Source organism: Felis catus, chromosome F2, assembly GCF_018350175.1.
Source record: "Felis catus isolate Fca126 chromosome F2, F.catus_Fca126_mat1.0, whole genome shotgun sequence".
NCBI lineage: Eukaryota > Metazoa > Chordata > Mammalia > Carnivora > Felidae > Felis > Felis catus.
The window spans coordinates 68,939,006-68,966,902 of record NC_058385.1 but is presented as its reverse complement, the minus strand read 5'-3'; the positions used below and the strand labels follow the sequence as shown (position 1 = coordinate 68,966,902).

General features: G+C 41.0%; 1 protein-coding gene and 1 long non-coding RNA gene across 4 annotated transcripts in view; both read left to right on the top strand.

Annotated features, from left to right (window-relative positions):
* Positions 1-2,776, top strand: part of LRATD2 (LRAT domain containing 2) — a 64,778-nt gene extending 62,002 nt beyond the window's left edge. The window contains exons 4-5 of one of the 3 annotated variants that reach the window (XR_006592686.1): positions 1,028-1,159; positions 2,191-2,776. Coding sequence is in view for 1 of the 3 variants with exons in the window: in XM_045050112.1 (XP_044906047.1) it covers positions 1,028-1,158 (131 nt within the window). In the remaining 2 variants the exon portion in view is untranslated. Of the gene's footprint in view, positions 1-1,027 lie in introns of all 3 variants that reach the window. The other 2 variants (XR_006592687.1, XM_045050112.1) reach the window with 2 other exon arrangements.
* A 20,009-nt stretch (positions 2,777-22,785) lies between these two features.
* The window catches only part of LOC109496210, a 50,177-nt gene continuing 45,065 nt past the window's right edge, over positions 22,786-27,897 (top strand). The window contains exon 1 of the long non-coding RNA XR_002152137.3: positions 22,786-24,544. This is a non-coding gene — a long non-coding RNA (uncharacterized LOC109496210). The remainder of the gene's footprint in view (positions 24,545-27,897) is intronic.

The following is a 27,897-nucleotide window of genomic DNA, read 5'->3' as shown; positions in this document are numbered from 1 at the left end:
TCTTTCCTACCAAGGGAAAAATGGTTAGCAGTAAGGAAGGTAGCGAGGACCACTGAGCTCTCTCCATCTGTAACATGCTTAGGAAGCAAGCCCACCGTATTGCACTGTGAATGCAAATTTGCAGCTTACTGAGTACCAGAAGCAGCTGCCACCCAGTTCCCTGGGGGCAGATGGAGTCTCCTGGGAGGAGAGAGCCCTAGGGGATCCCAATTCCTGGGGTGGAGGTTGGAAAGCACCTCCTCTGTCCCACCACCCAGGGCTCTGCTTTGCAAGCTTGAGGCCTACTTTGTGGTATTAGCCACCTGCTCTCCGGGCTGTCCATGCCATCTAGTCCTGTCAACTGAAGGGGGCAGGATTGGGCACCGCAGTTGAGTCCCCTCTCTACAGCAAGAGGGGGTCTGGAAGACTTCTGCTTACCTGAGTCTAACGTCTGGGAGGAACTTACTATTTCCAGAGGAGTCTGCCTGGGGTTATGTGTTCTACCTCACTGCCAGACCGGCTCCTCCCTGACTTCTCTGCTCACACCGCACCCGCCCCCTTGCCCCTGGCCCTGCCCCTGCTGACCCCTCCTCCATCACAGCGCCCTGGGTGTCTCTGGCAACTCCCCCCACCTCCGCCGACCCCTCACAAGAGTGATAGCCACTCTCCCCTCCAGGATACCTCCTTTCTTAGAGAAGAAACACATTCCTTTTGTCTTCCCAAATCTTAGTCTACCTGAGGGAGGCATGGCTAAGTCAGCATGAACTCATGCACCCTCTCTCCTTTCATTACATGAAAACTGGGCCTATCGGGGGTGGGGGAGATGCGTTTTGTCACGATCCTCCTGAAACCATGTGCTGGCCCTGCTGACTTTCAGCTGTGGCTCCCAGTTCTCAGGCGGGGCAGAGCCTTCTCTGAAATGGGAAGTCAATATAAGGGAGGTAGGGGCAGGGCATGTTCTAGATGGTGTCAAGCTGTTGTCGGTTCCACGTGGACTCCTAGGGAGGCCCGTCTTACTGAACACAGCCTTGTCTTGTTTCCTTTCCAGCAGTCTCCTTTTCTCCAGCCTGGCGACAGGTGTCCCGACAGAGCCCAGTTACCAAAGGCAGTCACCGACTGCTTGCGCGCCTTCCAGAGGAGCTCGTGTTCCAGCATCAAAGACTGAAGCTTGTGCATTGAGGTAACGAGCTGCTCCCAGGCAGGGACTGACTCACTTATTTACCAGACTTTCTCCTTTTCCTCGACAATAGTGCCAGCCCTTAAGAGCTGCTCAGTAAATGTCTTTTGAATGGACTAAGGCACAAGCATCTGGTGCTTCCAATGCTATCGGCTTTAATAAACACCATTGAGTGGCATCTTGTGAAGATTAGCTAAAACAACCTGGCAGCGTCAGCGGGTAGTTATTTTGGTCCCCATTTTATTTAGGAGGAATCTGCAAGAAGTTAAGTAACTTGCTCAAGAGGCACAAAGCTTGTTAATGGCAGAGTTGGGATCTGAACTCTGGTCTGTCCATTTCCACACCGCGGGGAGTTTGGTGCACATCACTGAGAAGCACTGTGGCACTGATACCCTGCAAAGAGCCGTGGAAACACAGAAGTCACTGCTTACGACCGTCTTCACAGAGGAAATACTGCAAGTTTTGTGAGCTGAATATTGAGATGCGTTCTGCAATGTGGAGAAGGGCCGGGGGGCATTCAAGTCAGCGCTGCATTTGCAAAAGGCAGAGCATGGGTAGGAAGAAGCGAGACTGTGCGGCTGCACACAGGGAACGGGTTCTAAGTCAGGCAGGTAAGAGGATGGGGGATGATGCGCTCAGGCAAGTTAGAGTCAGAGTATAGGTGAGGCACGATTCTATCCAACTTGGACAGCTTCCAGAGAATTCTATAATAAGCCAGCTGCATGGCCGGAATGTGCACTTGTCTTTGCAGAGTTTGGCAGTGGAGAAAAATCTTCTGGGGAATAGTTCTCCTGGAAGGGAGACCCCTCCCTTCCCCCCACCTTCTTTGCCACCAGTACAGCAAACGTGTGACCTCCAGCAGTGTACCTTCCAGAAGAAATACTAGTTAAATTCTCTTAAGGAACTTAGGCAACCAATCGGACCCTTAAGGTCTTTGGGTTTCCTGCTTATAAAGGTTCTGTCTTTGATGCCCTCATTGCTAGTAGCAGCTGCATGGTTTGTGGAAGTTAATGTCCCTTTTCTCATCTCTGCAGATTGAGGACACCACAAAAGAACGCTGCGGGGCGTACAGCCACAAACTTGACATTTCTAGCTCCAGATCTGCACAGGCAATGGCTGTGCTGCAGGGACTGTCCCCTGTGCCTACTCCCTGGTCATCTGAGTGGATCTGTATTGCTGTTTGGAAATATCAGCCTCTGTTGCACATCTTCCAACCAGCTGGCCGGAGTGGGAGGTGGAGCCCCTTGCTATGAAACAGAGCTTTACTTTGCTGATAACATGTGTCCGTAATGTATTGAAGGTAACTTAGAAATGCTGTGAGCCCAAACTTCATTTTATGGAGGAAAATAACAGGCTCAGAGACGTGGAGTGTCACGCTCGGGGTCACCCAGCAGCCCTGCCTTGTCCTATGCAGTAGCCACTCCCCTCCTGTGCCCATGAAGCCCTTGGAATGGGGCCAGTGTGACCGGAGTGTGCTTTCAGTGTAAATACACACAGGATTTCATTGACTCCGTAGGAACATAAGTATCTCATTGATATTTTTTACATTGATTATATGTTGAAATGATGACATTTTGGAAACTTTTGGCTAAATTAAATGTATTATCAAAAATAAGATCACCTGTGTCTTCTTTTGCCTTGTTCACGTGGCTGTTAGAAACTATAACATAACAGACGTGGCTTGCATTATGTTTCTACCCGACGGCATTCTTCTAAAGCTTGGATTAGAACACAGGTTTCTTGCCATTCATGCTAACCCAGAGCAGCGTGGGGAGTACTGGCTGGATCCACGAGAAGCCAGAGGCACGGACACTGGTTAGGAGGCCCCTGCATCAGGCATGCCCACCCCCCTGTGGGGGCTGCGATGCTCCCCGCTAGTCAGGAGAACAAACTTCTATTACTGTGCCTGCTGGCCCTCTCATGCCTCCCCTCCTCCACTCCCTTTCTAATCTTCCCTGCCTGCAAGCTTGCTTCGTCTTTCTGTCCCACCCCAGGTGTCTGAGAATTGAGGCAGCCCAGTCTCCTTCATTGATCTGTTTCTGCCTCCTTCCGACCTGGTTCGATCTGTGGCCGTTCCTCCAGCCGTCTCTGCAGCCTTGCAACTGCCTTAAACAACCATTCACTCTTCTTCCCCACAGAGCTCTCACTTAGGAATGATCTCAAAACAGCTCTGTACTTAAAAAAAAAAGTGTAGCAAGTCCATTTACTAAAGGAACAAGAGCCTGCTTTTCGCTCCTTTCCTTGGCGTATCTTAACCCCAGCTGCCCAAGTCTGGGCTCTGCAAAAACTGTTAGGGGAGCTTGTGGAACCAGAGATCAGGCTGGTCACGGAAAACGGTTTTGAGGATTAAATGGCGCGTATTAAGCGATCTGTCCCTCTGCTGGCTCCTTTCCTGTCTGTAGCTCTTCTAGGTTTAGTTAGCTTCTACAAATATGAAATAGGAATTCTTCATTCATTCTTTAGTTCATTCCACAAGGGCTGAACCAGCATCAGTCTCCCAGGCACCGTGCTGGGCTCTGGAGATACAGTGCTCACGGCAGATACGGTCTTACAGCAAACAGAAGAAAAAGATGAAAATGGATGGGGGGCGGGACTGGTGCCTGTCAGGTCCCACAGATACTGTGGCTTCCACATGGGCTGGTAGCTCACCCCCCCCCCACCCCCCCGACTAGGATGGAATTGCTGGTAGAAATGGGACCCAGCAGAACCTGTGTGCTGTGTCAGTTTGGACATTGAATAACTGTTCCTGAGTTCCATTCAGAAGTTTGAGGTCTGTTGCTTAGACTCAGCTCCCTCTGTCCCATCCTTCCTAATGCCCTAGACGAAAACCCCTTTGGTCCTTCTGGACTAAGGTCACTTCCTTTGGATTCACGTGCCTTATTTCACAGAATGTCCCCACCTGCTCTTCTGTGGGACACTGCTAACACCATCACTCTGTGGCCCTCTGCAAGAGACGCTGCCCTCCTCCTTTGCCTCTGTCTGCCCAGAATCTTCCTCCTTCCACGATGCTGCTCACAGATCATTGTGCTTTTTTTCCCTTAAACCTCTTCTTATATATGCTATGGTTTAAAAGGTGCAGAAGATAGACATACAGTTTAAATAATTACTATACAGTGAATACACAGGAAATACCACATAGGCCAAGAATGAGATGGTTGCCAGAACCCAAGAAGACCTCTGTCCCTCCAACCGCTCATGGACCCCACCCCCCTTATGGAGAGAACCTAGGATTCTGACATTTGGTATAATCCTATCCCTTGCTTAAAAAAAAAAAAAAAAAAAAAAAAACCCTCATTTTATCAAAACTAAATAAATCAAAAAAATCATTTTACCATTTTTATATGCATTCCAAAAGAATATAGACTAATTCTGCCTTTTTTGAGCTCTACATAAATGAAATCACCTTGTATGTCTCATTTGGTGTCTGGCTCAATATCCTGTATGGGAGGGTCATTTATGCTGTTACCTGTTTCTATAGTTTGCTCATTTTTATTTTGATTCATTGATTCAGTGATTAGTTACTTTTTATTTTTTCATTCATTGTGATTAATGCATTAATTTTTATTTATTTTTTCATTCACTGCTTTTCACTTGTATTACTGTGTTGAATCACCATTACTTTTCAACTGTTTTGAAAATCTGCCCTCCTGCTTTGAGCCCAATGATTTTGAGTAGCTTGTCTCATAGTCCTCAAACACAGTACAGACACTACCCTCATCCTGGATGATACTTTAAAAACTCTTTTATTTTTTATTTTTTAAATTATTTTAAAAAATTTTTGAATGTTTTATTTGTTTTTGAGAGAGAGAGAGAGAGAGAGAGAGAGAGAGACAGTGTGTGGGCAGGGGAAAGGCAGAGAGAGGGAAACACGGAATCTGAAGCAGGCTCTAGGCTCTGAGCTGTCAGCACAGAGCCTTGACGTGGGGCTCGAACTCACAGACCACGAGATCGTGACCTGAGCCCAAGTCGGACACTTAACCAACTGAGCCACCCAGGTGTCCCTATTTTTTATTTGTTTTAATTTTTATTTATTTTTATTATTTATTTTATTTTTAAATTTAATCCAAGTTAGTTAGCATATAGTGTAATAATGATCCCAGGAGTAGATTCCTTAATGTCCCTTACCCATTTAGCCCATCCTCTCTCCCACAACCCCTCCACAGTAACCCTCTGTTTGTTCTCCATATTTAAGAGTCTCTATGTTTTGTCCCCCCTCCCTGTTTTTATATTATTTTTGCTTTCCTTCCCTTGTGTTCATCTATTCTGTGTCTTAAAGTCCTCATATGAGTAAAGTCGTATGATATTTGTCTTTCTCTAACTAATTTCACTTAGCATAATACCCTCTAGTTCCATCCACATAATTGCAAATGGCAAGATTTCATTCTTTTTGATTGCCATGCAAGACTCCATTGTGTATATGTACCACATCTTCTTTATCCATTCATCCATCGATGGGCATTTGGGCTCTTTCCATACTTTGGCTATTGTTGATATTGCTGCTATAAACATTGGGGTGCATGTGCCCCATCAAAACAGCATCCCTGTATCCCTTTGGGTAAATACCTAGTAGTGCAACTGCTGGGTAATAAGGTAGTTCTATTTTTAATTTTTGAGGAACCTCCATACTGTTTTCCAGAGTGGCTGCACCAGTTTGCATTCCCACCAGCAGTGCAAAAGAGGTCCTCTTTCTCGGCACCCTTGCCAACACCTGTTGTTGCCTGAGCTGTTAATGTTAGCCATTCTGACAGGTGTGAGGTGGTATCTCATTGTGGTTTTGATTTGTATTTCCCTGATGATGAGAGATGTTGAGCATTTTTTCATGTGTCGGTTGGCCATCTGGATGTCTTCTTTGGAGAAGTGTCTATTCATGTCTTTTGCCCATTTCTTCACCGGATTCTTTGTGTTTTGGGTGTTGAGTTTGATAAGTTCTTTATAGATTTTGGATACTAACCCTTTATCTGATATGTCATTTGCAAATATCTTCTCCCATTCTGTTGGTTGCCTTTTAGTTTTGCTACTTGTTTCCTTTGCTGTGCAGAAGTTTTGTTTTGTTTTGTTTTGTTTTGTTTTGTTTTGTTTTGATGAGGTCCCATAGTTCATTTTTGCTTTTGTTTCCCTTGCCTCTGGAGACATGTTGAGTTAAGAAGTTGCTGTGGCCAAGACAAAAAGGTTTTTGCCTGCTTTCTCTTTGAGGATTGGGCTGTGGTGTTATCATTTTCATTGGCTTCCATGTACTTTTAAATTTACTCTTCTTGGTTAGCCCATTCATTCTTCAGTAGGATGTTCTTTAGTGTCCAAGTATTTGGTACTTTTCCAAATTTTTTCTTGTGGTTTCTTTCAAGTTTCATAGCATTGTGGTCTGAAAATATGCACAGTATGATCTCGATCTTTTTATACTTGTTGAAGGCTGATTTGTGTCCCAGGATGTGGTCTATTCTGGAGAATGTTCCATGTGCAATGAAGAAGAATGTATATTTCACTGCTTTAGGATGAAATGTTCTGAATATATCTGCTAAGTTCATCTGGTCCACTGTGTCACTCAAAGTCATTGTTTCCTTATTGATTTTCTGATTAGATGATCTGTTTATTGTTGTAAGTGGGGTGTTGAAGTCCCCTACTATTATGGTACTATTATCAACGAGTTTCTTTTATGTTTGTGATTAATTGATTTATATATTTGGGTTCTTCCACATATGGAGCATAAATATTTACAATTATTAGGTCTTCTTGGTGGATAGACCCCCTAATTATGATATAATGCCTTTCTTCATCTCTTGTTACAGTCTTTATTTTAAAGTCTAGATTGTCTGATATAAGTATGGCTACTCTGTCTTTCTTGTGGTGACCATTAGCATGATAGATGGTTCTCCATCCCCTTACTTTCAATCTGAAGGTGTCTTTAGGTCTAAAGTGGGTCTTTTGTAAACAGGATATAGATGGATCTTGTTTTCTTATCCAATCTGTTACCCTATGTCTTTTGATTGGAGCATTTAGTCCATTGACATTTAGAATGAGTATTGAAAGATATGAATTTATTGCCATTATGTTGCTTGTAGAGTTGGAATTTCTGGTGGTGTTCTCTGGTCCTTTCTACTCTTTGTTGCTTTTGGTATGTATGTATGTATGTATGCATGTATTTTCATCTTTTCTCCCCTCAGAGAGTCCCCCTTAAAGTTTCTTGCAGGACTGGTTTAATGATCATGAACTCCTTTAGTTTTTGTTTGTCTGGGAAACTTTTAATCTCTCCTTCTATTTTGAATGACAGCCTTGCTGGATAAAGAATTCTTGGCTGTGTATTTTTCTGATTCAGCCCACTGAATATATTCTGCCACTCCTTTCTGGCCTGCCAAGTTTCTGTGGATAGGTCTGCTGCAAACCTGATCTGTCTTCCCTTGTAGGTTAAGGACTTTTTTCCCCTTGTTCCTTTCATGATTCTTTCCTTGCTTGGGTATTTTGTGAATTTGACTATGATATGCCTTGTTGATGGTCAGTTTTTGTTGAATCTAATGGGAGTCCCCCATGCTTCCTGGATTTTGATGTCTGAGTCTCTCCCCAGGTTGGGAAAGTTTTCTGCTATGATTTGCTCACATAACCGTTCTACCCCTTTTTGTCTCCCTTCATCTTCTGGGACCCCTGATTCTGATGTTGTTCCTTTTTAATGAATCACTGATTTCTTGGATTCTTAAATAGTGCTCTTTTGCCTTAGCCTCTCTCTTCTTTTCTTCTTCATTATTCTCCAGAAGTTTGTCCTCTATATTGCTCTTCCTGCACTACCTCATCCATCCGTGCCGCCATGGCATCCATTTGAGATTGCAGCTCAGTTATAGGATTTTTTATCTCATCCTGACTAGCTTTTACTTCCTTTATCTCTGCAGAAAGGGATTCTAATCTATTTTCAACTCCATAATAAGTATTTTCGATAATAAGTATTCTTATTATAATGATTCTAAATTCTGGTTCAGACATCTTGCTTGTATTTGTGTTGCTTAAGTTCCTGGCTGTCATTTCTTCCTGCCCTTTCTTTTGGGGCGAATTCCTTTCTTTCATCATTTTGAAGGGAGAAAAGGAGTTAATGAGGTAAAAAGAAATTAAAGTTAAAAAAATTAAAATTAAAAAATTAAAAAATTAAAATTAAAAAATTAAAAACAACACACACCCACACAGAAGTCAAATAAACAACGCTAGATCCTAGGTGTGTTTTGGTCTGGGTGTTGAAAGGGGCTTGATAGATAGAGAAAAAAGGGGAAAGAAAGAGGAAAAAAAAGAAATCATTTGAAAATTTGAAAAAATGAATACATTGAAATAGAATAAAATGAAATAAATGGAAGTAAAATAGAATTTGAAAAAATTCACACAAAATTAAAAAATATAGTAGAAAAAAATTAAAGAAAAATAGTTTTAATAAAAATTGAAAATAAAAATCATTTTGTTCTCTTTCTGTATCAAGAAAAAGACAGGAAATGAAAAAGGGGAAAAAAAGAAAATTAAATAGATGGACCAGCGAGCAGACTGAAATACGATGGAAATTACTTCGTTTTCCCCTAGAAGTCAAACTATGAACCGCTTTACAGTCCGTAAACTAAGCGGGCGGAGAGATGTGTGTTCCTGAAGAGCGAGGTTAGCCCATTTGGGCGGGGCTTAGTGTAATGGCTCCATTCTCCACTAGATGGCGCTGCTAGCCTACTGGGGTGGAGTGCCGTGGCACTCGTGGGTGCGTATGCGCATGCGTGGAGCGGTAAAAAATGGCATCACCGGGCTACCCGGCCTCTAGTATCAGAATTCTGTTCTTCCCGATCAGCAATTGCGCACCCGTCTTCAGCTTCTGTCCACTCCCCACTTTTACACTGTCTGTGATCAAGCCCCAGGCAGCACCTCCCGTCTGAGTTTTATCTCAGGTGTGGCTGTTTCCTGACCCCTGACTTCCGAAAGACTGTGGCTTTGACCTGCTCAGCGGGAGGGTCTCACCAGCACCTGCCGGGTGCCTGCCGCACCCAGGAACATTCGCGGGACTGTGCTGCTGCCAATGCCCAGAGACTGCGGCCGGGTGCCAGCCTGCCCCTGAAAACGTTCACGCAATCGTGTAGCGGCAGCGTTTCAGGGATTATGGAAAATCACAACACGCATCTGGCACCGGGCTTCACCCCCAACGACCTTGTTCCAGCACCAGCGAACGTGGTTGTTCTCCCGGCTCCACTGGGGCCTTTGCCTGTGTGGGGGGCCACACAGCCTCTACCAGATGGCCTCCCAGCAGAGGAACCGCATCTCCCGTGTGGCCCCAAGACCCCTGGACTTCCCTCTGCTCCTGGGGATTCGCCCTTCCAACCAGAGCACCGCCAGGTATCAGCTGCTGAGTTTCAAACTCTGTGCTCCCCCTGTAGAGAGTCTTAATGGGATTTAAACCCTGTCCTTTCTCCTTTCTCCTTTCTTAGTTCAGTCCCTGCGGCTGTTTCCACTTTTCCACTTTCTCTCCAGCTGCTTTGAGGGCAGGTGCTTTTGCCGTTCTCCACCCTCACCCCCACCTGTCTCTGTCCTCTCTCCACCTGCAAAAGCACCTCCTTTCTCGCTCTCCAAGTTCACCTCTCTGTGCCATGGACCTGCTGAATTCTGTGGTTCAGGTTGTGCAGATTGTTGTGTTAATCCTCAGATCAGTTTTCTAGGTGTGCAGGATGGTTTAGTGTTGATCTGGCTGTATTTCATGGACGTGAGACACAAAAAACTTCCATGCTGTTCCACCATCTTGGTTCCTCCCCCCTACAAACTCTTTTATTATGAAAACTTTCAAACATACACAAATTTGGGAGAGCAGTTTAATCAACCCCCTTATACCTAGCATCTAATTCCACCAATCATTCATTTACAACCCAACCTGTGGTACCTGTATCCCCATGTATTTCCCTCCCCTTATTTTGAGATGAATCCCAATTATCATATTATTTTCTTCATAAATACTTCAATTTTTTCCTCAAAAGTTAAAGACTCTTTTTTAAAATACAATCCTATATCATTATCATACATACATACTTTAAGACCAGTGGAATTTTCTTAGTATAAAAAACAAGCTGATGTTCGAATTTTATTATTTAAAAAAGTTTTAATACTCTTTGGGTCAGAATTAAAGTAAGATTTATAAATTACAACACAATAGTTTGTATTTCTCTTAAAATGCTTCAAACTATAGCTCCTTCATTCTGCTTGGTCATTTGTACAGGTTACCTCCCTCTTTCTCTCTCTCCCTCTCCCTCTCTCTCAATCACTATCTCATGATTTTGACCTCTCATTATCCTTACAGTTTATTTATTTCTTAAAGAAACCAGATTATTCATCTCTAGAGCTCCTCACAGTTAGGAATTTTCTGTTATTTAACATGTTCTCTGTCACCTCTGTTTTCTTTAAATTGGTGGTTGGCCATAGAGCTTTGTTCCAGATTTAGTTTTATTTTTGGCGAGAAGTCCCCATAGGTGGTGTTTTGTGCTTCCGTCAGCAGATGATCTGAGATGTCGGCATCTGTCACGACAGCCTATCTTCATGGGTTGGAGATGGCAACATTCTAATTCTACCATTCCTTCATTTGTCAGCTAAAATGCTTCTAGAGACAAACTTTTCATTGTCAACTACTTGATTTCCCTGAGATAAGTTCTTATAGGAAAGAAAGAATAAATGTTTGATGCTTTTCCTTTATTATTTTTCAAACTATATGAGATTATTTTATCACAAGCTCCAGAGAAGAATGAGGACATTTTTCTTTTAGTAACTGTGAATTCATGGATACAACCATGTCTGAAATGTTTTCATCCATTGTGACTATTCTTGTGATGCCCAAATTATCCTGTTTTTGACCAGTAGGAGTCTTTTAATGGACTCCTGAGGTCCTAAAACCTTTCAATATGACGTTTGTAGACATTATAGCTTCTTTGTTTTCTGGCATCATATCATCATATCATCTCATCCATAAATATTTCAGAGTCTCCTGAGTTCTTCTAAAAGTGGAAGACCATGGTCTGGGTACTAAGGGTACTCCTTGGCTATTATTTCTAAGCCCTTTCAATGGACAGAGCCGGGAAATAAAGACAAATTGTCATGAGTTGATGTGGATACTTATCAATCAAATTAGGACTACATAGTTTTTACCTAATATGTTTAAGTGTACATATCCTTTTCTGTTATGCCAAGCATTGCATTTCTCAACACTGATGTAATTACTCACTTTCTTTCCCACATAGTTCACACACGACAGACTCAGAAAAACAATATAAATGCTACCATTAGCAATATGATTATTAAAATCAATTTAAGATTTTTTGTACGTTTTTTTATATTTTCGGCCTTCAGATGCATCCCACTAAAGATGTTTAGTAAATTATTATGTCATAAAGTCATCTGAAATATTTTCTCTCATGTGGTTATGACACCAACTCAGTATTCTTATTAAGTCATTTTACTTTATTTTTTATTTAGAGAGATTACTTATGTATTTATATAATTATGCAAAATATTAGTGTATTCCAAAATCATATCACATGATAGAGTATATTCAGAGAAATTTAACTTCTAATCTCATTCCCCTCTCCTGTTTCCTCCATTTGAACCACTTATTTGGGTTCTTTGAGGAACTGTTTCTTTTTTTTTTTTTTTAAGTCTATTTATTTATTTTGAGAGAGAGACAGATCATGAGAAGGGGAGGAGAGAGAGGGACACAGAGGATCTGAGGCAGGCTCCGTGATGACAGCAGAGAGCCAGATGCGGGGCTCGAACCCACAAACCTCAAGATCATGACTGGAGCTGAAATCAAGAGTCAGACACTCAACTGAGTCACCCACGCTCCCTGTACCTGTTTCTTTTCAAGTTTTTGTTCTACTTTTTCTTTTTTCTTAAAAACAAAAAAAAGGAAAAAGTATATATGTATGCCTCCCCTCCTCCTTTCTTAGCTAATTGACAGTGTACTACCCATAGTTTTCTCCATTTAGGTTTTCCACCCTATCAAGTATCACTTTAATAATATATAAGTGGGTTAGATGGTGTGCAACTTTATGGGGTTGGTTTTTCCCAGTGAGCATATTTCTCTGGAGATTGACCCAGGTTGTTGAGTATAAAATGAGTGTGTTCATTTTTATTGTGGAATAAGGTTCTGTGGTGTGGACGTACCCTAGCTTGTTAAACCATTCAGCCATTCAAGGACATCTGGGTCATTTCTAGGTTTGGGCTATTACAAATAAAGCTGCTCTACATGTATGTAGGTTGTGTTTGAACGAGAGTCATCATTTCTCTGGGATAAAGGGCCAAAAATGTAATTGTTGGATTTATGGTAGTTGTGTGTTTCGTTTCTAAGGAAAGTTCCCAACTGTTTTCCAGAGGGATTGTACCATTTTGCATTTGGACCAGGAATGTATTAATGATTCAGTCTGGCATCCTCACCAACATTTGATGTTGTCACACATTTTATTTTAGACATTCTGATAGGTGTGTGGTCATATTTCATCATGGTTTTATTTTTTTTTTTTAATTTTTTTTTCCAACGTTTTTATTTATTTTTGGGACAGAGAGAGACAGAGCATGAATGGGGGAGGGGCAGAGAGAGAGGGAGACACAGAATCGGAAACAGGCTCCAGGCTCCGAGCCATCAGCCCAGAGCCTGACGCGGGGCTCGAACTCACGGACCGCGAGATCGTGACCTGGCTGAAGTCGGACGCTTAACCGACTGCGCCACCCAGGCGCCCCTCATCATGGTTTTAATTTGCAGTTCCCTAAGGGCTAATGATGTTAAATATCTCTTAGGTGCTTTTTTGTCACCTGTATGTCTTTGGTGAAATATTTCTTCCGGTCTTTTATCTTATTTTATTATTTCTTGGCTATTGAATTTTGAAAGCTCTTTATAGAGTCTAGATACTAGTCTTTTGTCAGATGCGTGGCTTGCAAAAAATTTCTATCACTCTGTAGCTTGTCTTTCCATCTTCTTTTTAAAAATTTTTTTTCAACATTTATTTATTTTTGGGACAGAGAGAGACAGAGCATGAATGGGGGAGGGGCAGAGACAGAGGGAGACACAGAATCGGAAACAGGCTCCAGGCTCTGAGCCATCAGCCCAGAGCCTGACGCGGGGCTCGAACTCACGGACCGCGAGATCGTGACCTGGCTGAAGTCGGACGCTTAACCGACTGCACCACCCAGGCACCCCTTGTCTTTCCATCTTCTTGACAGAGTCCTTCATAGAGAAAAACACTTCTAATTTTGATCAAGTTTTATTGGCCAATTTTCCTTTTATGAATCAAACTTACGCTCAAAACTGTGAACTCTTTGTCTGGCTCTGGATCCTGAAGACTTCCTCTATTTTGTTTTCTGTAAGTTTTATAGTTTCTAGCCGGCCCGCCTTGTTCCTTCCACTTTTCGGAGTATTAAGATGCTTATTTTCCATACGCTGTCTGGGGCGCTCAATTGTACCACTTTCTCTGGCTCCATAGTTTATGATGAGAGTCCTGGGGTCGTTTGAATTGGGTTTTTCCCTGGAGAGGAAATACCATTTCTGTCTCATTGCTTTCAAGATTTTTTTCTTTGTCTTTAGATTTCGAAGTTACACTGTAATGTGGCTTGTGGATTTGGGGAGCAGGTTATTCAGTAAAGGGTTCACTCAGCTTCTTAAATCCATAGGCTTCTGTCTTTGGGGAAGTTTGGGAAGTTTCTCAGCCGTACTCTCTTCCTTTTCTCCTAGGTGATGTTGATGACAGAAATGTCGGGTCTGTTATGACGGTCCACAGGTCCCTGAGGTTCTGTTCCTCTTTTTGTTCTGTTTTGTTCTCTCTCTGTTCAGATTTAGTGATTTCTATTTTTCTATCTTCAAACCCACTGGTTCTTTCCTCTGTCTCCCTGCCTCTGCACTTTGCTCTGGGACCCATCCAGTGAGGTTTTTAAATTGCAGGTATTGTGTTTTTGTTTAGTTCTAAAATTCCAATTTGTTTGCTGAGACTTCCTGTTTCTTTGTGGAGACTCTGTTTCTTGATTTGTCTTGTTTGTTTGTAGCTCTCCTTGTATCTCTAGGAGGAGTGCTTTAAATCTTTGCCAGGTTATTTCAGTATTTCTGTCACCTTGGGATTGGCATCTATTAATTGTCTTTTTCGTTCAGCTGGAGATTTTCCTAGTTCTCGGGATGATGTGTGATGTGCAGTTGAAACTTGGACACTTTCATATTGCGCTATGAGACTCCTGGCCTTATTTAAACCATCTGTTTCGTCTAGGCCCCCTGATACCACGCTGGCAAAGGAAAGGCAGGGGCATTGTCCTGTGACTGCCAGCTGGGGCTAGAAGTCCAGGTTCTCCACTCAGCCTCCTTTGACACCCAAGGGGGGAATGCAGTGTTTAATTTTAGGTGTCAACGTGAGTGGGCTTGGGGGTGCCCAGATTAAAGATTATTTCTGGGTGTGATGGTGAGGGTGTTTCTGGATGAGCTTAGCATTTGAATCAGGAGACTCAGTAGATTACCCTCCCCCATATGGGTGGGCAGTCTGTTGAGGGCCTGAATAGCAAAAAGCCTCTGCCTTGGCCAGTTGCCATTTTTTCCTGCCTCACTGTATGAGCTGGGACACATCATCTCATAATATTTAATTTTCTTGTGCCCTCGGACTGGGATTTATCCCATCAGCTCTCCTGGTTCTTAGACCTTTTAGACTCAAGACGGAATAATACCTCTGGCTTTCCTGGGTCTCTAGCCTGTAGATGGCAGATTGTGGGACTTCTCAGCATCCATAATGGCATAAGCCATTTCTTCATCATAAATTGATATAGATTGGGATGCTTGGGTGGCTCCATTGGTCAAGCTTTTGATTCTTGGTTTTGGCTCAGGTCATAGTCTCGCAGTTTGTGGGTTTGAATCCCACATCGGGCTCTGTGCTGGCAGCGTGGAACCTGCTGGGGATCCTCTTTCTCCCTCTCTCTCTCTCTGTCCCTCCCCTGCTTGCACTCTCTTTTGTTGTCTCTCTAAATAAATAAATAAATAAACTTTAAAAACTAAATAAAAAATAAATTGATATGGATAGATACAGATACAAACACAGATACAGATATAGAGATATAAATATCTCTTGTTGGTTCTGTTTCCCTGGAGAACTCTAATACAGGGACTTCTTGTGACTTTGGGTGGGTTGTAAGTTAGACCTACTCTTTCACTTTATCCAAAAACAAATAGAGGCCTATATATACCTGGTTTTACTTCCTGTTATGGGCACACATAATTAGATATTTCAAGATGGATTCCCAATGTCCACTTGGTAATTTTGGTTAAATTAGTGGATTAGATCAACACTAAAGGAAAAGACATCAGGCAACTCAATAGGTAATAAATCACTGGCTATGCCATCTGTTTTCCATTTCCAAATACCTTTGCCCCTTTGAAGGCAGAGGCCGATTCTTTGGTCCCCAAACCAGACAGAACCAAGTGAGCCCTTGGTAATATTTGCCTCGGCAACGTAGAAAGAATGTGTGTAAAGTAACTCCACATTTCTAGGACTCAAGAAATGGCAATTCCATCTGTCATTCTTCTATCCCTTCTTTCCTTAATGCGATGTATAGAACACATCCAAATTTGAGACGCTTTTTTAGAGAAATGGTAGGATCCTCTGGCTAGCCCACACAACCTGTTTTACTCCTTATAGCTTTTAATAATATTGTTTATGGGTATAGTCACAATTTTCCTAATCACTACTGGCATGTTGTTTCTAACAATAAAATTGACTTAGAAAGAAACTAGCCAACTAATGTCAGGGCTGTGTTTCAAAGTCTTCAGAAAAAAGCCAAGAGGTTTAACAGTTGGCATCCTCCCTTCCACTTTGAGCATTAAACTCATCGTCTCCCTTTAAGTTTGGATAAAGCCTTCTTCTGGCTTCTTCAGGTGACAGCCTGGTGGGATTCAACCCTTCCTATGTGGATCTTCCTTGGATAGGGGCGTATTTTAATAGTTGAGATATGGAGAAAATGTTGTTTTTGTCATTGTTGCTGCTGCTGCTGTTTTAACATTAGAGAAACCTCCCCTCCTTCCCCACCGAAAAATTGTTTTTGTTTTGTGACTTCTTTAATTAGAAACGTATGGTAGAGAACCCTAAAAAACATACTCACTAAGGATAGGTTACTAGACCTCATCCTAAGGAGGGTAGGTTTGTTTAATCCCAAGAGATATGCACAGAGCCACTGGGTGCCTAGTCACTGGGTGCAAATAGGTCCTGAAATCCATCCCAGCCCAGCTGCTTTCCTGCTAGATCAGGATCTATGTCCTCTAGAGGTGGTGTCTCGTCTAATTTGCACTGGTGCTAGAAGCTTGGAGTCAGGGCGTGGGTGCTGAGAACAATGGCATCCTTCCTGTGATGGAGAAGGGAAAGTGAAGAAGCCTCCTGAGACAGCTAGTCACCAGAAAGGGCCATTATGGGTGAAGAACCAGGTGTCATTTTTTTGCTTTTCATTGTTACTAATTTTTCACATGGTAAATGATGTAAATGCTACCTATTGATAGTTCTGAATTTGGATGAGGGGACCGGGGTACACGGATGCAACGAAGAAGTATTGAGTCTTAGTGCTAAGTGCACTTGAGCCAAGATGAGAGGTTGCCCACTTGGCTGGAGTGGGCAGCAAGACTATCTAGAAACACAATGACCAGATATTGGATATTTTTCAGATCTATTTCATTCAGCAAAATGAATATTCATTCAAGGACACAACAATAGGCAGCCCTTATGTTGACCTAACTTCTGTAACATACTGTAAATCTCTTGATGGTAAGGGGTGTTGGTGGCTAGTGAAGGTTTATCAACCTTTTCATACACATGCAAAACACTTGTGCCAATACAAGTGAATTATTTATAGGCACTGACAAACTAGGTCTACTAGAGGTCACATTTTATATTAACACTGAATTTTGATAAATGGTCACCGGAGTCTCTGGTTAAATCCTAGCTGTTCCTTATTCCTTGAAGTTCCACATTAGCTGGTATTTGGCAAAATATAAAATTACTATTGGAGTTGAAAGAAAACTTCTATTGTCTCTGTTTCTGAAAGCATGTTAGACATAAGTTACCTGTGTTATGCAAATTGATGTCAAGCAAAAAGGAAGATTTAGTGATCATGAATATCTCTTTTTAAATTCTGTTCTTTATTTAAAATAAGGCCAACTTCATCTTGCAAATGGAAATATCCCCCCACAAAGTCATAGATCATGTCAGGAACAGACTTCTGTCCACAGAAGCAACATCCTATCTTACTCCCCCTATGATGCTAGATGAAGGAGGGGGCCAAATCTCAAGCAAATTCAATGTTCAGACTCTATGCAGCTATGAATGTTATTCAAGGTTTCATCACCTGTTTCTTTAAATCATGACAGTGCTATAATCAACTCCAGAGTTGAAATAGAAGATTAAAATTCTACTCCTAATTATATATTATCTTTTCTTGTAACTTTTTGTAACAGCCAAAAGAATTGAGATACTAAATAGAAAACTTAAGGAGTCATTACAAAAATACTATTTATTTAAAAAAAAACATTTTGTAGTTGCTGTGTGGAAAAAGAATTGCTATGCAATCAGAAAGATATGGGTTCAAATCTCAGCTGTGCTACTTGCTGGACAATGCAGGTTCTGCACTTTAAAGTCGATTTGTGCTTCGGCTTCATCACAGTATTTGTTTGAAAACAAGGCTAAAAAATTTTTTTTGTAAACCTATAAGACGACCTCATGCTGCCCCCATGTGTCTATGGAAAGAGCAGAGTGCTGACCCCAGTGTGCACATTAAAATAATCCGGAGAGATGAAAAATTACCAGGCTCTGTTAGTTTCTTGCTTGTGTGTTTCTTGCTTCTTTCTTCCCCAGGTGATTCTCCTTGTGCAACCGCGTTAGAGAAGCACAGAAATAGATTATAAACTCCGGAAGGGCAGGAATTTTGTGCAATTTGTGATTGCATTGTTTGTGTGGACAAAAGTATCCAGCTGACAGTAGGGCTCAAGTAATATTTATTGAGCAGATAAATTGATAAATGAATGTGTACTTGACTTTATTAAAGAAGTGATAGAATCAACCCTCAAGTCAGATCCTGCTGTAATAATTATAGTTACCATCAAGCGGGTCCTAACAATGTTTCTGGAGTGGCTCTTAAAACCTCCTAATGGAGTCCTATTGAGTTTAGTAAAAATCTGAACTTTTTACCGTAGCATCTAAGGTGCTGGATGATCTGGCCCCTTCCTTCTTTTTCAGCCTGATTTCTTGGCATCCTCCCTTTTCAGTCACATAGGCTCTATTTATTCTGACCCATCAGGCTAGTTCTCACCTCAGGACCTTTGCTCTTACTGTTCCTTCCACGTAGATTATTCATCTCCAGATCTTCATGTGCCTGATTCTTTCTCATCATCAGAATATCATCCCACACACATCATCTCCTCAGATCCACCTTCCGTGGCTACCCTGTCTAATGTGCCTCCACCCTGCTGTCACTCTGTCCTGTTAACTTGTTTCAATGTCCTCTCTATGGGGAATTAGCTTTTTATTAATATGCTAATATTAATGTTATGTTAATATGTTAACGATTTGATCGTCTATGGTTCTTCAATCCCCACTAAAACTGAGGTACCATTAGGACAAAACTCTAAGCCTTTAATTTTTTTTTTTTCAGGCAGTATATTAGCACTCAGAGCAGTGCCCAGCATCAACACAAACTTCCTAAATATTTGATGAATCCATACAATGATTTTTTAATGTCTTTATTTCTGAAAGAGAGAGAGAGAGAGAGAGAAAGAAAGAGAAAGAGAGAGAGTGGGGGAGGGGCAGAGAGAGAGGGAGACACAGAATCTGAAGCAGGCTCCAGGCTCTGAGCTGTCACCACAGAGCCAGATGCAAGGCTTTAACTCGTGAACCCTGAGATCATGACCTGAGCTGAGGTTGGATACTTAACAACTGAGCCACCCAGGAGCCCACAATGAGTTTTAAAAGCCTTATCTGTTATCTATTAACCTGTCTTGCCTTTGGGAAAATCATATATTTCCTGTAATATTTATAACTTGCTTTGCACAACGGCTGGCATATAGCAAGTGCTCAGATAATGTCAGCTTCTCTTGACTGTGCTTGCTTTTTTTTTTTTTTTAAGTTTTTAAATTTATTTTGAGAGAGAGACGGAGCACATTGGGGGAGGGTCAGAGAGAATCCTAAGCAGGCTCCGAGCTGTCATTGCAGAGCCCAATGCACAGGCTTGATCCCAGAAATCATGGCTCAGCTGAGCCACCCGGGTGCCCCTTGACTATGTTGCTTCTGTTCTACCCTAAAGGAAAGTTCTTCAAGGCATCCTGTATAAAGTCATCTAAAAACAATAGTGGAACTTAGGTTTTCCTTTTTCTTGTGTAAATACCTAGGGATGGAATTTCTCAGTAGTTATACATGATTAGTTTTCAAGAAATTGTCGCACAATTTGCCAAAGTGACAGTATCGTTTCACACCTCCATCCCTTCCACGTTCTCCAGCATTTAATATTGTCAGTATTTTTAATTTTAGCATTCATGTGAGTATAAAATGGTATATTATTGTTCTTTGATTTGTCTTCCCTCATGACTAATGATGTTGAGTGTTTTTCGTGTATTTATTGGTCATTCACATGCCTTCTATTCTCAGGTGTCTTTTCCAATCATCTGCCGAGTTTTTACTAGTGTGTCTTCTTATTCTTGATATGTAGACCTCTTTATTTATTCTGGACACAATTCCTCTGTCAAATATATTGCCAATACATTTCAATGCCTCTAATACATTGACAATAATTTCCCAGTTTTTAAATGGCTTGTTTTGATGAGCTTTTATTTTCATGAGGTATAATTTATCAACTTTTATTTTATGTTGAGTGCTTTTTAAGTTATACCTAAGAAATTTTTCCCTGCTTCAAGGTCATGAAGATATTCTATGTTTCTTTTTTTCCCCCCTAGAATCTTTATGGTTTTAGCTTTTACATTTAATTTTGTAATCAATCACAGACTAATTTTTGCATGTGATTTGATGTAAGGTCCCAAGTTTGTTTTCCATATGTATATCCAGATTTTATAAAAAATGTCTAGTACAGCCTTGTTCATAATGGGGAAAAGGGAAATAATCCAAATATCCATCAATAAGAGAAATGCAAGAACATATTGCAATTATTCTAACAATGGCATACTAATCAGCAATACAGAAAGTTACTATAGATATATGCAACAGCATGGATGAATCCTGAAAATGTTATATTGAGTTAAAGAAGCCAGACATAAAGGGCTACATACTGTTGATTCTATTTATATGAAATTCAGGAGTAGGCAAAGTTAATGTGTGGATTGAAAATCAGCACAGCGGTTGCCAATGGAGGAAGTGAGGCTTCACTAGAAGTGAACATGCGGGCACTCTGTGCAGATAGAAACATCCTATGTCTTGATTGGGGTGCTAACACAGGTGAAACACTTATCGGAACTCATTGAATTTCGCACTTAAAGTCTGTGTATCTCATTGTGTGTAAATTTTACCTTTTTTCAATTTTTTTTTAGAGACAGAGAGAGAGAGAAAGAGAGTGTGAGGGGGCAGAGGGAGAAAGAGTGGGAGAATCTCAAGCAGGCTCCACATTCAGTATGGACATGGAACTTGATCCCATGACCCTAGAATCATGACCCGAGCCAAAATCAAGAGTCAGTCGCTCAACCAACTGAGCCACCCAGGTGCCCTGTAAATTTTATCTTTAAAGCATCACATAGCTGACAGTGACAAAGAGATTATAAGCATGGACATGCCATTACATGTAAAGGCAGGTGTCTATAAATATTTCAATAACCCACATTCATCCCAGAGTCATCTATGTTTATGATGATAAAATTCAGGAATGGTTAATTTTTTCTTCAGAATCTTCTTTTAATAATTCAGAGAATCTGCCTAGAAAGTTTTTTAAATGTAAAACCTTTGATATTTAAGACGTTTTGATATTTAAAGAGGGACACTTTACATAGGACGATTTATGAGTCAGAAACCTCTGGTAGCTGGCGTTGTGTGATATGCTTAGATAAATATATAAATTCACAGAACAAATATATATGTGTGTATGTATCCACTTTAGAGTCCTAGAACAAAGCCACAGAAGACTATATAATTATACTATAAAGGATTGATGTGCTTTTGGCTTCATAGTCTTTTTTTTCAAATTGAATTGAAATACTCAATTCTAAAACCCCCGCTAGAATTGCACATTCACAACAGAATACTTGCAACCATAAATTTATAACTGCTTCGGGACTTTCCAGAACAATCCCTTTGAGCCGCTCAGGCTCTGACAGAAAGAGTGTACAATCCGCCTGCACCACTTCTCCCTCAGACCAGTCAGCAGAATCCTAAGCAGCTTTATTTCATGCTCCCGGATTCTTTTTGTGCCTTGCTATCCAAGCTCAGACCTACTTATGTATTTATTAACGACGACTGTCTTTGCATTTCTATCAGCATTCACTGGGGCCACCAGGAGCGGGGGAATACGGTGTTGGAGTGTGTGGCTTCCATGGAACTTGTCAAACCGAGCCTTCTACTGGGTCATGAAAAAGATTCAGGGGGCGAGCACACTCTGCATTGTTTTATGGGGAATGGGGTATCAGACTGCAAACAGAATTGGGGAATCCCGCTTTGTTGGTGGGGAATGCTTATGTACTATTTCTCCCGTTTCTGAGTGAGAAGTTTCCATTGGCGTAGCTCTCTTGGTCTTTCTCACCCTGTCGCTGCTCCATTGTTAAGAGAGTCTTTTCTGATTGGTAATTTCGGAGGATGCTCCTTGATCGTGTTTCAGCTCCTTCTCATCATGCCTTCACCATGCCACAGGCACAACAGAGCTGGTTCGGTCCTTGTGGAGATGAACTGCACTCTGGGGGAAATTTTCAATTCAGGAAAGTAGTAGCAAGCCGATTTGTCCGAGCACTTAAGTCATCATTTTTATCTGACTTTTGTGCTTATCTTTCAACTGGATCTATACTCAAGTGGGAAGGAAGAGGTTGACATTTTTGGAACTGAGCACTCCCGCCTAGGGGTGGAGAAGAAAACACTTTTGATCTTATCTCTCTTGTTTTATAAAAATGTGCATCTTCTTGAATTTCAGCACATGAACATAGCTGACTCTTGGGTGTCTAAGAAAAGGGGTAAATTTCATACTCCTGCTGGCCACAGCTTTTAGCATGGTCATTATACATGTATTCTGAAAGCCTCCCAATTTACATGTAATTTAAGGGTTCACTCAACTAGCTTCTTATTGAAATCTTGGAATGATCCCCACTATAATTTTTTATTATGTAGCTGGATAGTCATTAATAACTCATATTAAATAGAAGTAGTTTCACATTTCATCAATACCTTAAAATTGTTTTCCTCATTACTTTTCTAATGTTTATGTCCATATTTTTTTTTCTTATTACTGGCCATCTTCTATAGACCAAAGACTTTAGCTGATTAATAAGATCTATGAGGGCAGCTCAGTCGGTTAAGCGTCCAGCTTTGGCTCAGGTCACGATCTCACGGTTCGTGAGTTCAAGCCTCACATCGAGCTCTGTGCTGACAGCTTGGAACCCTGAGCCTGCTTCAGATTCTGTGTCTCCCTCTCTCTCTGCCCTTCCTCTGCTCATGCTCTGTTTCTCCGTCTCTCTCAAAAATGAATAAACATTTAAAAAATTAAAAAAAAAAAGATCTATGAGGAATTTTTCAAATACTAGAGAGAATATATTCAAGTAGCACTCTCTCACTAATGGCAGATTATATGAAGTTTGAAAAAAGAGGTATAAACAAAGTTCCCCAGGAGCACAGACTAAGGGAATATCACCTTTATGACTATGGGATTGGCCTCCCATAAACTGAATACCAACTTTAGATGATCATTTTTTTTTTTAAATCTTGGTCTCAGATATGTGTCCCACAATAGCAAAGAAATTTGTTTGAAAATAAACAGATAATAAGTGAGCACCTGCAAGTTTTGATGAAAGTTCCATATGTTCCAAGACATTCCCTATCAGGCTTGTGGCATGACCATCCATTGGGTTAAGACTTTGAAAGGCCATTACCTATTCCCAGAAAAGCAGTCCAGCTGACAACATAGTACAGATTACCTTGGATTGTTCAGCCCTGTCCTGGCAGAAAAGTAGAGTCTGAGGGAGTACATGATGGACAGTCAGGCCCATAGAGAAGGCCCAGAATACTCTTCACTGAAAATATTCTAACAGGGGCTGGATGATCACCTGCCAAAGATACTGGGGCAGATTTCTATCCTTGGTAAAAAGCTGGTAAGAGTGCATGACCTTGCAGATGCTTCCCATTCAGAAATTTCATGGTTCTTTTATAATAAGGTGTATGTTAGGACCCATAGTAGTGGGGAACTCTGGTTAGCCAAAGAGAAGCATGAAAGAATTAGGTGTTTGGACTGTCCTGCCTCTCTCCAGTATAAATATTAGTGCTTATCTTCACTCCTTTCCAGAATCAATCTTGATTCAAAGATCAACCCAGCGTAAATAGGGATCTGCCCTGTGCACTTACATAGTTCTAAATTGCAAAATCCCTACTCCTTTTCCAGGATCACAGACTAGAATTCTGATTCACTTCTCTTGAATATTCAATAGAGAAGAACTGTTTTTATCCCAGTCCCCTTGATTAGAGCCCCTGCATTCTGTCTAATTACTTTCCTAAGCTTCTTACTGTCTTATGACATACTTCAGAAAAAAAACCCATAAATTTTTGAAGAAAAATGTTATAAAATATAATAAACTTATATATGCATCCCAGCTTAAGAAATAAAACACAACAGTGTAGATGAAACCTTTCATTTCTTCTCTCCTGAATACACTTCATATTCAATCCAGTGGCGATCACAATGAAACCTACTCAAAAATTCCGCTTCCCCCTTTTTTTCTTCTTTGACATGTAGGTATTACTATATGTGCCAACTTCCCTTGCTGTAGGTCAGAGCATGTGATAGAATTCTGGCCAAAAGAATGTGAATGGAATGGAAGTACACCACTTCCAAATCTAGCTCATAATCCTGAGTATTCTCTAAGCTCTTTCCTTAACTGGCTGCATAGAGAAGTTTCCAAAGTTCCCAAAGGGGGATGGGGGACAACAAGGAACAGAAATGGGTCTCTGAGTGACTGCATGAAGCAGTTTTTCACTACCAACTTCACTGGAATGAAACATGAATGAAGAGTGGACTTGTTTTGAGTTAGCCTCCTCTCACCAATAGACTAGTCATTTCCATGCAGTTATATAAACTTTTACCCCCTGAAGAGGAGTCCCCAATCAGCACATAATTTTCATGTTTTCCAACTTACAAAAATGGAACTAAATCGCATGTGTTTCTTCAGCATCTTGTTTTTTTACTCACCATTGCTTGTGAGATCCTCCCATGCTACAGGTAAGGTACTGTTCTCTCAGTTTATTTTCATTGCTGTAAATTTCTCCATTGCATCATTTGTGTATCTATATCACTATTGCTGGCTATTTAAATAGTCTCATATTTCTTGCTATTATAAATATTTTTTAATGAGTATTTATTTTTGAGAGAGAGAGAGAGAGAGAGAGAGAGAGAAACAGAGTATGAGTGGGGGGGGGGGAGGGGCAGAGAGAGAGGGAGACACAGAATGTGAAGTAGCCTCCAGACTCTGAACTGTCAACACAGAGCCCAACATGGTTCTTGAACCCCATGGACCCTGAGATCACGACCTGAGCTGAAGTTGGATGCTTAACCAACTGAGCCACCCAGATGCCTCATATTTCTTGCTGTTATAAGCAATTTTGCTATGAACATTCTTATACCTACTTCTTTGTGTGTGTGTGTGTGTGTGTGTGTGTGTGTGTGTGTGTGTGTACATACACACAGCTAGTGAAGATAGATAGATAGATACCCCTAAGACACTTAATGAATTGGCTTTTGCTGCACGAAATCACTTCAGAAGTTAGTGACAACACAACAGTCATTTATTTAGCTCACAATTCTGTGGGCTGGCATTTTAGGTTGTGCTCAGGCTCTGTTGTTTTGAGGTGGGCTTTTTATGTTTTTATGATCAGCTTGTAAGATGTCTATTGGCTGGTGGTCTCAAATGGTTAAGCTGGGATTGTTCATCTCTGCTCTACATGGTCTTTCTCTCCTCCTCCAGCAGTCTGGTTCAGCCTAGGCTGTTAAAGTTTTAAGAGCAGCAAGAACAAAAATTGTAAGGTCTCTTGAAGCCCAGGCTCAGAACTGGCCCAACATCACTTTTAACTTACTTTCTTGGACAAAACAAATCTCAAGACCAGGCTAGAATCACAGAGTGGGAGAATAAACTCTACTTCTTGATAGAGGATATGAAAAATATTGCACTGATTTTTGTAATCTATCACACCTAAGAGTACAATTTCTGGGGGTTCCTGGCCAGCTAATCGGTAGAGCATGCGACTCTTGATCTTGGGATTGTGAGTTCAAGCCCCATATTGGGGGTGGAGCTTATTTAAAAAAAATAAAAATAAAAGAGTGCAATTTCTGGGTTGTAGAATATACATATGTTCAACCTTACTAGATTTTTCAGAAACTTTTTCCAAAAGGGGCTATATACCTTATTGCAAAACTAGCAGTGTTGAGTACTGGTTAAGAGCATGGACTCTGGGAGCCCTATAGATTTGCCTGGATCACAACAGTGCTGCCTGCAACTGTGACTTTTGCCAAGTTTTTCAAACATCTCTATCTCTTAGTTTTTTCATCTGTGAATGTTCTTGGTTGCAAGACTCTAGCCAGTTTAGGCATACAAAGACTTTATTGGAAAGCTATTGCTTGGCTCTCTTAATCAATTGGAAGGCTGCACAACCAGGCTTAGCATATGGGCAGAAACCAAGGCAAGTGTTGGGGGATATTGTTAGCAAAGAACTCAGCCAAGGACAGTTTTTGTTAGAGAGAAGAGAAACTCCCAGGCACTGGTCAATACTATGAGATTCAGATTGACACATGACTTTGCTTCACCCCTAGTAACCCCTTTTGTTTTTGTTTTTTTTTTAATTTTTTTTTTCAACGTTTATTTATTTTTGGGGCAGAGAGAGACAGCATGAACGGGGGAGGGGCAGAGAGAGAGGGAGACACAGAATCGGAAACAGGCTCCAGGCTCGAGCCATCAGCCCAGAGCCTGACGCGGGGCTCGAACTCACGGACCGCGAGATCGTGACCTGGCTGAAGTCGGACGCTTAACCGACTGCGCCACCCAGGCGCCCCGTAGTAACCCCTTTTGAAACAGCCTATAAAGAGGTCACTTCTCCACTTCTGTCTTACGATCCCACACCCAACTCTGAATTCTGTTTTCTATAGAGGCTCACACACCAGTGCGAAATCAGCTTAGCAGAGATCCACTAACCTGTCTCTTATGTTTTAGTGGATATTTTACCCTCTTTCTCTACCTTTCCCCTGAAAACTTGGCTGTTCTGTGTCTGTCTCCCATTAGGTGAAAATTCAGAGTAGAAAGAATCCCTAGAAACAAATATAAACCACAAGCAAACTTATGGCAGAAAGGGAAAGCTATACACTAATGGATAAATAACTTGCCAATGGCAGAGTTAACATAGAAATGGAAAAAAAATTAAAAGCTAGGTAAAAAAAAAAACAATGAAAAGGTTAACTGACTAACTTTTCTTATTCCTAGTTTATGAGTTGGCCATCCTGGAATTGTGTGTGTGTACATATAAATATATATGTATATGTATACAGATTACATATGTGTATAAATGTATACATATTATATACATATATACATTATATACACATGCATATACACAGATTATATATTATATTTCATATTGTATGTATATATATATGTATGTATGTATATGTATGTGTATGTATATAGATTTATTCTGTTTATTGACTGGGTTCCCCAGTTTTTGTAAGAGAAATTGTTACAAAATTATTAGAAATCATACATGAAGATTGCTGGAGATCAGTTTGGGAAATCAATGCATCCAACAAGCATTTATTGAGGATCAGTTATGTGCCAAATAGGACTAAAACTTCACAGGGGTTCACTGAGCTGACGATGTGGTGGAGTATTCAAGGGGCTCATAGTTTGGGGTGGACTTGAGGAGACAGAGTGAAATTAGAAAATATAATATACTTATGGATGAAACAAATAGGCTAACAGCAGTAATCAGAACTGACTGTTGAGATTTTCCAAGCTATAAAAGACCACTGATAATACCTAACTGATCGCATCAATTTCAAAAGATATTCTATAGATATTTTCTTTATTACATTACCTACCAGGGACTCATTTGCATGCGAATATCTGCACTACACAAGGAGTCTGAAATGAAGAACATTCTCTATATTTAAACGTTAAGCAAATTTAACCCCAGAATGGTCCATATTACTTTAGATAGTCTATTTCACTCTGCAAATATGGCTTTAACGAAAGGCTAGGAAACATCAGTGTGTGCCCTGGGCAGATGCCAGAGTCATCCCTCTGTCCCTCTGAAGGAGCCAGTACTGGTCCAGTCACTTTGCTGTAATTATTTCCTACCATTACCTCTTCCAAGAACTATTCATTTTCTCCTCTGATGATTCTTCATCCACTATGGGGTGTTTGAAAAGAACTAAATGACATTAATTGTGTTTCTCACAAACAAATGCCTTTTCAGAGGACCATAAAACAGCAGGTGCAGCATCATTGGAACGATTCCTTCAGATGGCCATTCTGAGTTTGGATCAGTTCTGAGTTTGGATCAGTTCTGAGTTTGGATTAGTAATGCAAC